The 13,111-nt window shown below is 43.3% G+C and overlaps 1 protein-coding gene across 1 annotated transcript in view; it reads left to right on the top strand.

Annotated features, from left to right (window-relative positions):
* LOC134910769 (taste receptor type 1 member 2-like) overlaps positions 1 to 12,667 on the top strand; it is a 118,438-nt gene extending 105,771 nt beyond the window's left edge. The window contains exons 4-5 of the mRNA XM_063919152.1: positions 2,713 to 2,836; positions 11,754 to 12,667. Of these exons, the coding sequence (XP_063775222.1) occupies positions 2,713 to 2,836; positions 11,754 to 12,667 (1,038 nt within the window). The remainder of the gene's footprint in view (positions 1 to 2,712; positions 2,837 to 11,753) is intronic.
* The last annotated feature ends 444 nt before the right edge of the window (positions 12,668 to 13,111 follow it).

The following is a 13,111-nucleotide window of genomic DNA, read 5'->3' as shown; positions in this document are numbered from 1 at the left end:
TCCTTGTCAATTTCCTCCCCAGCGCCAGCAACACCCATATCCTCATCCTGGTGTACTTCAACACTGACATCTTCAATTTGACTATCAGGAACTGGACTGCGGGTGCTCCTTCCAGCACTTGCAGGCGGCGTGCAAATGGTGGAAGGCGCAAGCTCTTCCCGTCCAGTGTTGGGAAGGTCAGGCATCGCAACCGACACAATTGGACTCTCCTTGGGGATTTGTGATTTAGAAGAACGCACAGTTCTTTGCTGTGCTTTTGCCAGCTTAAGTCTTTTCATTTTTCTAGCAAAAGGATGAGTGCTTCCATCCTCATGTGAATCTGAACCACTAGCCATGAACATAGGCCAGGGCCTCATCCGTTCCTTGCCACTCCATGTCATAAATGGCATATTGGCAAGTTTACGCTTCTCAACAGACGCTTTCAATTTTGATTTTTGGGTCATTTTACTGAACTTTTGTTTTTTGGATTTTACATGCTCTCTACTATGACATTGGGCATCGGCCTTGGCAGACGACGTTGATGGCATTTCATCGTCTCGGCCATGACTAGTGGCAGCAGCTTCAGCACGAGGTGGAAGTGGATCTTGAACTTTCCCTATTTTAACCTCCACATTTTTGTTCTCCATTTTTTTATGTGTGAAATTATATGCCAGTATCAATAGCAATGGCCTACTACTATATATACTGCGCACAACTGAAATGCACCACAGGTATGGATGGATAGTATACTTGACGAATGACGACACAGAGGTAGGTAGAGCAGTGGCCTACTGTACCGTAATGCTATATATTATATACTGGTGGTCAGCAAACTGTGCAAAACTTAAATGCACCACAGGTATGGATGGATAGTATACTTGACGACACAGAGGTAGGTACAGCAGTGGCCTACTGTACCGTAATGCTATATATTATATACTGATGGTCAGCAAACTGTGCAAAACTTAAATGCACTACAGGTATGGATGGATAGTATACTTGACGACACAGAGGTAGGTACAGCAGTGGCCTACTGTACCGTAATGCTTTATATTATATACTGGTGGTCAGCAAACTGTGCAAAACTTAAATGCACCACAGGTATGGATGGATAGTATACTTGACGACACAGAGGTAGGTACAGCAGTGGCCTACTGTACCGTAATGCTATATATTATATACTGGTGGTCAGCAAACTGTGCAAAACTTAAATGCACCACAGGTATGGATGGATAGTATACTTGACGACACAGAGGTAGGTACAGCAGTGGCCTACTGTACCGTAATGCTATATATTATATACTGGTGGTCAGCAAACTGTGCAAAACTTAAATGCACCACAGGTATGGATGGATAGTATACTTGACGACACAGAGGTAGGTACAGCAGTGGCCTACTGTACCATAATGCTATATATTATATACTGGTGGTCAGAAAACTGTGCAAAACTTAAATGCACCACAGGTTTGGATGGATAGTATACTTGACGACACAGAGGTAGGTACAGCAGTGGCCTTCTGTACCGTACTCCTATATATTATATATTGGTGGTCAGCAAAATTATGCACTGTACTCCTACTATATACTACAATGCAGCACAGCTATGGAGTGTTTTTCAGGCAGACAACGTATACTGGTGGTCACTGGTCAGAAAAACTCTGCACTGTACTCCTCCTATATAATATACTGGTGGTCCCCAGTCCCCACAATAAAGCAGTGTGAGCACAGATATATGCAGCACACTGAGCACAGGTATGGAGTGTTTTTCAGGCAGACAACGTATACTGGTGGTCACTGTCAGCAAAACTCTGCACTGTACTCCTCCTATATAATACAGCTGCTCCCCAGTCCCCACAATTAAGCAGTGTGAGCACAGATATATGCAGCACACTGAGCACAGATATGGAGTGTTTTTCAGGCAGACAACGTATACTGGTGGTCACTGTCAGCAAAACTCTGCACTATACTCCTCCTATATAATATACTGGTGGTCCCCAGTCCCCACAATAAAGCAGTGTGAGCACAGATATATGCAGCACACTGAGCACAGATATGGAGTGTTTTTCAGGCAGACAACGTATACTGGTGGTCACTGTCAGCAAAACTCTGCACTGTACTCCTCCTATATAATACAGCTGCTCCCCAGTCCCCACAATTAAGCAGTGTGAGCACAGATATATGCAGCACACTGAGCACAGATAAGGAGCGTTTTTTTTCAGGCAGAGAACGGATAAAACTGGTGGTCACTGATCAGCAAAACTCTGCACTGTACTCCTCCTATATTATTAATATACAGCTGCTCCCCAGTCCCCACAATTAAGCAGTAAGCAAGCACAAATATTTGCATCAACAATACACGGAGAGGACGCCAGCCACGTCCTCTCCCTAACATTTCCAATGCACGAGTGAAAATGGCGGCGATGCGCGGCTGCTTATATAGAATCCGAATCTCGCGAGAATCCGACAGCGGGATGATGACGTTCGGGCGCGCTCGGGTTAACAGAGCCATACGGGAGAATCTGAGTATGCCTCGGACCCGTGTAAAATGGGTGAAGTTCGGGGGGGTTCGGTTTCCGAGGAACCAAACCCGCTCATCACTAATTAAAACATTTATTGTTATTGTGATTTGCAGCCATAAGTGACAGATTTAATGTGGGGCAGGATTAATACACCAATAAATGTCCTATAAAACTATAGGAAATACATTTACATGGATATGTTTCTTATTTCTAGATCCCGATGTCTCAGTGCTCAGAGAAGTGTAATCCAGGGACCAGGAAAGTGCAGACGTCTGCATTATATTCCTGCTGTTATAGCTGTGTCCAGTGCTCTGAGGGGGAAATATCCAATGTGACTGGTATGAGATAGAAATATATATAAAGTGACCTGTTTTATTATCCTACATCCATGAGGCATTGTAAGAACTTTGTAGGCCCATACAAAAATAGTTATGGGGCTTTTACCCTCTTCTAAATAGACACCTCTCTCCAAGGCATTAGATAATTTTTTTCCCCATAGAAATGCCCTATTTCCCATTATACCATGTAGGGCATCCGGTTCATATTATTCCATATTAAACTGCCCCAATTTGCCACATTGTACTGCTGCCAATACACATGCCACACAGTGCCCCAGTTCACATTATGACACACAGTACACAGAGTCAGCATCCAGAGGTGGGTCCCATATGTCTCTGGGACCCATAGCAATGACACCCCATGCACCCACTATAGCTATGCAGACACATCCATCTTTTGTATATACCAAAATAAAATAAATGTTTAATGATCTGTTCTATTAGACCATTCAGGCCAGGTACTCTCAAGCTCAACCATCACGTTTCCCTGACATGTCATGTTTTGAGGATTTCAGTCTATGGGAGAAGGTGTGATAATTACCAACCAAGCAAAATATATGAACGCACCTCTGTATGATTGAATATATCCATAAAACATGATCTCTTGTTGGTACCTGACAACTGGAGTTGAGAACCCCTACTCATTACCCTCATTTACCCTCCTTTAAAGTAGAGATGAGCGGGTTCGGTTCCCTGAGAACCGAACCCTACCGAACATCACGTCCCGAGCCCTTATCCGAGTCCGGCTCTGGACTTCCCGCCAGACTCGGAAACCAGAACGAAGCAAAATGTCATCATCCCACTGTCGGATTTTCGCGGTTTTGGATTCCATATATAACGAGCCGCGCATCGCCGCCATTTTCACTCCGGCATTAGAGAGTTTATCGAGAGGATGTGTCTCCGTCCTCACTCAGTGTTTGTGCGGGAAAGTGGGGTGGTGTTTCCAGTGCTGTCTTGTGCTGCTCAGTCCAGTGTAGTGTCTTATGCTGCATCAGTCCAGTCACAGTGGTGGTGTCCTCTGCTGCAATATGTCCAGTCAGTGCTGCTGTATAAGTCCAGTCCATTGCAGTGGCTGTCCTGCATCAGTCCATTGGTGGTGTCCCTGTGCTACTGTAAAAGTCCAGTGGTACTGCCATATAATTCCAGTGATACTGCCGTATCTGTCCAGTGGTACTGCCGTATAAATCCAGTCCAATGATACTGCCGTATAAATCCAGTGATACTGCCGTATATGTCCAGTGGTACTGCCGTATAATCCAGTGGTGCTGCCGTATAAATCCAGTCTAGTGATACTGTCATACATGTCCAGTGGTACTGCCATATAAGTCCAGTGATACTGCCGTATAAGTCCAGTCCAGTGGTGCTGCATTATAAATTCAGTGGTGCTGTCCTGTGCTGTATATTATTTACTCCAAATAAAGGGGTTATTAATATTTAATACAAATAATTTTGACATGTTTTGCCAACCCAGTGTCGTGTAGAGATACGCTCTCCTGTGCTGCATTTTGTTACATAACTCCTGAAAAAAAACTGGAGAACAAAAATTTGGAGAATAAAATAGGGAAAGATCAAGAACCACTTCCTCCTACTGCTGCTGCTGCTGCCGCTGCTATTGTTGCTGCTGGGATTCGATCATTATCCCAGTGGGGAAGTCGGAAGACCACTTGTACTACTTCAACTAAGCAAATGACTGTCCAACAGTCCTTTGCGAGGAAGATGAAATATGAAAGTAGTCATCCTGTTGCAAAGTGGATAACTGAGGCCTTGACAGCTATGTTGGTGTTAGACGTGCATTCGGTATTCGCCATTAGTGCAGTGGGACTGCAGTGCCAACCCTAGATGGACCAGGTGTGTGTGACGCACACTTGTGTCGCTTAGCTTAGTCATACAGCTACCTCACTGCACCTCTTTTACTTCTTTGCATGATGTGCTGTTTGGGAGCTAGTAATCTTTTAAGTGCCATCCTGTCTGCCACTGCAGTGCCACTCCTAGATGGGCCAGGTCTTTGTGCTGCACACTTGTGTCGCTTAGCTTAGTCATACAGCCACCTCATTGCACCTTTTTTACTTATTTGCATGATGTACTGTTTGGGATAGAGATGTGCAGCGGGCATTTTTCGTGTTTTGTGTTTTGGTTTTGAATTCGGGTCTGCGGTCGTGTTTTGGATTCTGACGCATTTTGGCAAAACCACCCTTTCGGGTTTTGGATTCGGGTGATTTTTTAAAAAACCTCAAAAACAGCTAAAATCATAGAATTTGGGGGTAATTTTGATCCTATAGTATTATTAACCTCAATAACAATAATTTCCACTCATTTCCAGTCTATTCTGAACACCTCACACCTCACAATATTAATTTTAGTCCTAAAATTTGCACCGAGGTCGCTGGATGACTAAGCTAAGCGACCCAAGTGGGCGGCACAAACACCTGGCCCATCTAGGAGTGGCACTGCAGTGTCAGACAGGATGGCACTTTAAAAAAATAGTCCCCAAACAGCACATGATGCAAAGAAAAAAAGAGGTGCACCAAGGTCGCTGGATGGCGGTTGCTGGATGGCTAAGCTAAGCGCCACAAAAACCTGGCCCATCTAGAATTAGACTCCAGTATCGTGTGAATTATAAGGCAATATCACTGGAATTATTTGTTTTAATCAATTGAATTATTGGTCCAAATCACTGGAAGAAAATGACAAAATCCCTTGAATTACAAGCCAGTATCACGGGAATTATATCAAATGGCAGTACCACTGGACATATTCGGAAATATCAGACAGGATGGCACTTTCAAAAAAATAGTCCACAAACAGCACATGATGCCAAGAAGTAACTGTCCCATATGTACCAAGAAGTAAGAGGGCAATGAGGCAGCTGTATGACTAAGCTAAGCGACACACGTGTGTGGCACAAACACCTGGCCCATCTAGAAGTGGCACTCAAGTGTCAGACATGATGGCACTTTTAAAAAACTTTTCTTTATATGACAGGGACAAACAAACTGTCCTAACAATTGGCAGGGCTGATTCAACAAACAGCCAGGGGGAAACTCCTGAATCTGAGTTTGTAACCCTGGGTAATAATTTTTATTACCCGGTATATAATAATAATCACTAAGGCTCCCCTGTAGTGATGTAGATGAGATCCCCCCCAGTGGACCCCACATGGGAGTACTTCCGCGTCACGCTGAGGACGCTAAGGGAGTAGAATCCAACCTCTGAACCCATGCACCTGTAGAGGGTGCAGACTTTCTGCTCTTTCTATGGCCTAGCCTCATGCAGAAGTAGGCCCTCACAAATTTTCTCGATCTGGCAGCCCAAGGGGACTGCGTCAGAGAAGCAGAGTTACGTCTTCTCACAGGTGGTGCTGTGGAAGGATTTGTATTCAGAGTGTCCCCAAGCGGTGTCTCACCTGCAAAGGGATTCGGCGTCTGCGTTCCATTGGCGGATCCAGAGACCTCTGCAAGCCGCTACTGCCATGGAGGATGCTCTAGAATTCATCAGCCCAATGTCCCTCATGGCTTTCACCATGACTTTAGCCGAATCTTTTATGTCACCTAGAATCAAGACAACATCATCCCTATTTATTGTATCAAGGTCTTCTATTAAATTGTCTGACCATTTTAACATAGCCCTAGCTACACAAGTGCATGCAATAGTGGGCCTAAGGGCAGCTCCAGTAGCCGTGTAAATGGATTTTAGAGTCGTCTCTATCTTGCGGTTAGTCAGCTCCTTTAACGAGGCTGAGCCTGGTACAGGTAATGTAATTACCCCTGATGGCCTGGACACCGAAATGTCCATTATGGTAGGAATCTCCCTTCTCCTTCTATCCTCCTCAGGAAAGGGATATGTCTTAAGTACTTTATTGGGGATGTGAAAAACCTCTTCTGGGTTTAACCAGGATCTTTCAAATAGGGTATTCAACTCTTCCGAAACCGGGAATGTCACTAATGATTTTGCAGTTAGCATACAAGAATTTTCCTCTATTTGTATAGGTATTTCTTACACATCCCTAATGGCATTGATAAATTGCTGAATTTTATATTCCAATCTATCATAGTGCCCCCCTCTAACTCCTGTGTCAATCCCTGTGTCGGCATCGATGTCCGCGTTGGCCTGCAAGACCTGTGTATCAGGAGCTGAGGGTGTCCTAGATGAAATGGACTGATCTATATCTAGAGCATTCTTCGTAGCTTTTTTCAAGCAACTTGATAGAGTATGCCCTTATGAACCCTGAGGAATCTTATTTCCTAGGCTATCCAGCCATTCTGTCTCCATCCTAATGGGATGAAACCACTCAAGGCAATCCTGAGTACCTGGTACAGACTCCTCTGAGGAAGACACCTCCACGACCTCCAAAACATTTTGTTCTGACATGATACTACGGAGAACTGACACTGAGCAGCACGATTAGCACAAGATACTGTACTAGTATTAGTCATGTAGTATTACTGAGCACCACAAGACACTGAGCACTGATGATACTGAGCACTGATGATACTAAGCACTGATGATACTGAGCACTGATGATACTAAGGAGAACTGACACTGAGCAGCACTGATGATACTGAGCACTGATGATACTAAGCACTGATGATACTGAGCACTGATGATACTAAGGAGAACTGACACTGAGCAGCACGATTAGCACAATACACTGTACTAGTATTAGTAATGTAGTATTACTGAGCACCACAACACACTGAGCACTGATGATACTGAGCACTGATGATACTGAGCACTGATGATACTACGGAGAACTGACACTGAGCAGCACGATTAGCACAAGATACTGTACTAGTATTAGTCATGTAGTATTACTGAGCACCACAAGACACTGAGCACTGATGATACTGAGCACTGATGATACTAAGCACTGATGATACTGAGCACTGATGATACTAAGCACTGATGATACTGAGCACTGATGATACTAAGGAGAACTGACACTGAGCAGCACGATTAGCACAAGACACTGTACTAGTATTAGTAATGTAGTATTACTGAGCACCACAACACACTGAGCACTGATGATACTGAGCACTGATGATACTGAGCACTGATGATACTGAGCACTTATGATACTACGGAGAACTGACACTGAGCAGCACGATGCAGCACAAGACACTGTACTAGTATTAGTAATGTAGTATTACTGAGCACCACAACACACTGAGCACTGATGATACTGAGCACTGATGATACTGAGCACTGATGATACTACGGAGAACTGACACTGAGCAGCACGATGCAGCACAAGACACTATGGTGGTCATTCCGAGTTGATCGCTCATTGCCGATTTTCGCAATGGAGCGATTAGGTGAAAAAATGGCAAAAATGTGCATGCGCATGGTATGCAGCGCGCATGCGTTAAGTATTTTCACATAAAACTTAATAGATTTACACATGCTCGAGCGACGTTTTTTCATCGCTCTAGTGATCGTAGTGTGATTGACAGGAAGTGGGTGTTTCTGGGCGGATCGCAGTCTAGGAGTAGGTCTGGAGCTACTCAAAAACTGCAGGAAAATATTTAATAGCAGTTCTGCTAATCTTTCGTTTGCTATTCTGCTAAGCTAAGATACACTCCCAGAGGGCGGCGGCCTAGCGTTTGCAATGCTGCTAAAAGCAGCTAGCGAGCGATCAACTCGGAATGAGGGCCTATACTAGTATTAGTGAGCAGCACAAAAGCACTCTGGAATTGTCACCCCCCAGATTCCACTGTGACTGGAATGATGGAATCCGACAGCGGGATAAAGACGTTTTGACTCGTTGGGGTTTTCCGAGTCAGGCGGGAACAACCGAGCCTGGCTCGGACACGTGTTTGACACGTGGAGTTCGGGGGGGTTCGGTTCTCGGTGAACCAAACCCGCTCATCTCTAGTTTGGTACCTAGTTTTTTTAAAGTGTCATCCTGTCTGCCACTGCAGTGCCACTCCTAGATGGGCCAGGTGTTTGTGAAGCACACTTGTGTTGCTTAGCTTAGTCATACAGCCACCTCGGTGCAACTTTTAGGCCTAAAAACAATATTGTGAGGTGTTCAGAATATACTGGAAATGAGTGGAAATTAATGTTATTGAGGTCAATAATACCATAGGATCAAAATTACCCCCAAATTCTGAGATTTTATGTTTTTTTTTCAAAAATCATCCAGATCCAAAACCCGAAAGGATGGTTTTGGCAAAACCAATCCAGATCCAAAACACGAACAAGAATCCAGATCCAAAACCAATACACAAAACATGAAAAGTGCCCACCGCACATCTCTACTTTAAAGTGGTGGGTTTGATATCGGAGCAATTTATTAAGCTCAATACCATAATTATCCTGCTCACGAACCACCATCACAAATTTTCTTGCCAGTAAAACCCCAGATTTACTAAGCAGTGGGTTTAGAACCCACTGCAAAGCCAGTGCAACCTCTGTGTCTGTGTATATATATATAGCAGTACGGTACAGTAGTCCACTGCTCTACCTACCTCTGTGTTGTCAAGTTTACTATTCATCCATACCTGTGCTGCATTTTAGTTGTGTGCAGAATGTTGCTGTGACCACCAATATATATATAGCAGTACGGTACAGTAGTCCACTGCTCTACCTCTCTGTCGTCAAGTATACTATGCATCCATAACTGTGCTGCATTTTAGTTGTGCGCAGTATATAGTAGGAGGGCACAGTGCAGAATTTTGCTGTGACTACCAGTATATATATAGCAGTACGGTACAGTAGTCCACTGCTCTACCTCTGTGTCGTCAAGTATACTACAAAAGTTCAGTAAAATTACCCAAAAATCAAAATTAAAAGCGTCTGATGAGAAGCGTAAACTTGCCAATATGCCATTTACGACACAGAGTGGCAAGGAACGGCTGAGGCCCTGGCCTATGTTCATGGCTAGTGGTTCAGCTTCACATGACGATGGAAGCCCTCATAACTGAAGCCTTAACCCTATGTTCATGGCTAGTGGTTCAGCTTCACATGACGATGGAAGCACTCATCCTCTCGCTAGAAAACTGCAGTGCCACTCCTAGATGGGCCAGGTGTTTGTGTCGGCCACTTGGGTCACTTAGATTAGTCACACAGCTACCTCATTGCACCTCTTTTTTTCTTTGCATCATGTGCTGTTTGGGGACTATTTTTTGAAGTGCCACCCTGTCTGACACTGCAGTGCCACTCCTAGATGGGCCAGGTGTTTGTGTTGGCCACTTGGGTCGCTTAGCTTAGTCACACAGCTACCTCATTGCACCTCTTTTTTTCTTTGTATCATGTGCTGTTTGGGGACTATTTTTTAAATCTGCCATCCTGTCTGACACTGCAGTGCCACTCCTAGATGGGTCAGGTGTTTGTGTCGGCCACTTTGGTCGCTTAGCTTAGCCATCCAGTGACCTTGGTGCACCTCTTTTTTTCTTTGCATCATGTGCTGTTTGGGGACTATTTTTTAAATCTGCCATCCTGTCTGACACTGCAGTGCTACTCCTAGATGGGCCAGGTGTTTGTGTCGGCCACTTGGGTCACTTAGCTTAGTCACACAGCTACCTCATTGCACCTCTTTTTTTCTTTGAATCATGTGCTGTTTGGGGACTATTTTTTAAATCTGCCATCCTGTCTGACACTGCAGTGCCACTCCTAGATGGGCCAGATTTTTGTGTCGGCCACTTGGGTCGCTTAGCTTAGTCATCCAGCGACCTCTGTGCAAATTTTAGGTCTAAAAATAATATTGTGAGGTGTGAGGTGTTCAGAATAGACTGGAAATTAGTGGAAATTATGGTTATTGAGGTTAATAATACTATGGAATCAAAATGACCCCCAAATTCTATGATTTAAGCTGATTTTGAGGGGTTTTTGTAAAAAAACACCCGAATCCAAAACACATCGGAATCTGACAAAAAATTTTCAGGGAGGTTTTGCCTAAACGTGTCCGAATCCAAAACACGGCAGTGGAACCGAATCCGAAACCAAAACCCGAAAAATTTCCGGTGTACTTCACTAATTAGTATAGATCCAAAACCAAAACACTGGAGGCCGGCGTGCATTTCTAATTTGGAGTAGGGCACACGGGCATTTTCAGCGTCTCATGAAATATCTCAAATTGAACTTGTCATCAACTTTTAGCGATACGTATCTATCTTACCAAGACATATTCATGTAGCTTGCTGTGGAGATATAGTTTATTATGATTTAGGTTTATATCATCTAATATATATTATTTGATATATGAATTGTGCTATGTGTATGAATTGTTCATGGTACATTATTAATTCATGACTGAGGGCCTAATTCATACCTGGATGCAGTTGCGCGGTCGCGCACAGCAGCTGGATCCAGGTGGTCTGCGCACCGGCCATTGTGTGCTTTTGTGGGCACACACATTGTAGCGGCATCCAGGAAGGATGGGTGCATTGGCGTGATGGTGTTGTGACATTGGAGGGGCAGGGCATCCTGAACGGGGGGCAGGCCGGTACTGTTTTTGGGACGGCAGCGTGATGTCACACACAGCCATTTTGGAAAATAATGTTAGTTAAGAATTTTATTTTTCTGCAAGGAAGCAGATTTAAAATCTGCAAATAAAATTAATAATAGTTACACACCCTAGTACTACTACAGGTGTATATTTACTAATCATCGAGTTGTCACAACTGAAGTTTAAATCATTATTTGTAAAATAAAAAACATGATTCAATGCTAAACCAGGTATGTTTATAATTTATTCATATTGACAGCTTGACAACCCAGTCCTTAGTAAATATACCCCCCTAAATCTTAGTAATCTCAGTATAAAAATGGAGCTGCCCAGTATTTGTGTTCTACATGGAAAACCAGTGAGTACTTCACCATAAAGTATTGTTATTCTAGTATCAATGCTGTCCTGATTAGTGTGATGCACTGATGTCAGTAATCTACAGATGTTCTGAGTGTGGTTTTATTCTTCCAGACAGTGAAAATTGCCTGATGTGTGCTGACCATGAGTGGCCCAATGAGAAGAAGACTCAGTGTGTTCCCAAAGAGCTGGAGTTTCTGTCCTACACAAATGACACAATCATTGTTATTATCCTGATAGCATCTGTTTTGCTTTGTTTTTCAACATTTCTGATTATTATTATATTTATTTTGTACCAAGACACACCTCTGGTGAAAGCCAATAACAAGAATCTGAGCTTCCTGCTCCTGGTCTCCATCATGCTGAGCATTATCTCTGTGTTCCTGTTCCTCGGGCATCCTGTAGATGCCACCTGCATATTGCGTCAGATTTCTTTTGGAGTCCTCTTCTCAGTAGCCATATCTTGTGTCCTAGGCAAAACTATCATGGTTTATATTGCTTTTAAAGCCTCCAAACCTGGAAGTACATGGAAAAGCTGGATCAGCACCAAGCTGTCTAATTGTGTAGTGTTGATGTGCTCATCCATCCAAATGGTAATCTGTATGAGTTGGGTGACTATCTCTTCACCTTTCCAGGAGCTGGACACTCATTCTTATCATGGAAAGATCATTGTTCAATGTAATGAAGGTTCTCTTATTGGGTTTTATTCTGTCCTGGGTTATATGGGAATCCTGGCAGCCATTAGTTTTATTACAGCATTCTTGGCCAGGACATTACCGGACAGTTTTAATGAGGCCAAATACATCACCTTCAGTATGCTGGTGTTCTGCAGTGTCTGGATCACCATGATCCCAGCCTATCTCAGCTCCAAAGGGAAATACACGGTGGCTGTGGAGATCTTTGCAATACTAGCTTCATGTGCTGGACTTTTAGGTTGTATATTTTTCCCAAAATGTTACATTATCCTATGGAGACCAGAACTAAACACAAGAAAACATCTACTTGAGAAAGGATGTGATCAAATATGATACACATTAATAATAATCAAATATGTTGTTATTATTATTATTATTATTATTATTATTATTATTATGTTCTACAAAGGTTCCAATGCACCATATATCTGGATAAACATACAGTATACATAGGTAACAAGTAATATAGAAAGACATAGAAAAACCTAAACATCATGTTCACTCAGGCACATTATAGGGGGTAGGTGTCAGGATCATTCACGTTATCTGATCCCAACATATGGTATTTTCAAATTGTCTATTGCAATTCTGTAATTGAACTGAGTCAGGAGATATTTGTTGGTTCCCACCCTCCCAGATAACACAAGAATGTGTGTGTACTCTTCACAGCAGGGGCTATGTGTGTGCTCTTGTGTCTATTGCTTTGTACATAGACTGTAAGGCTACACAGGTGACAACATCTTGTTTCAAAGGCATACTCACTGACCAGTGATGCCA

Source organism: Pseudophryne corroboree, chromosome 4, assembly GCF_028390025.1.
Source record: "Pseudophryne corroboree isolate aPseCor3 chromosome 4, aPseCor3.hap2, whole genome shotgun sequence".
Lineage (NCBI taxonomy): Eukaryota > Metazoa > Chordata > Amphibia > Anura > Myobatrachidae > Pseudophryne > Pseudophryne corroboree.
Note: the sequence above shows the minus strand (reverse complement) of the source record. Positions and strands in the feature narration are given on the sequence as shown.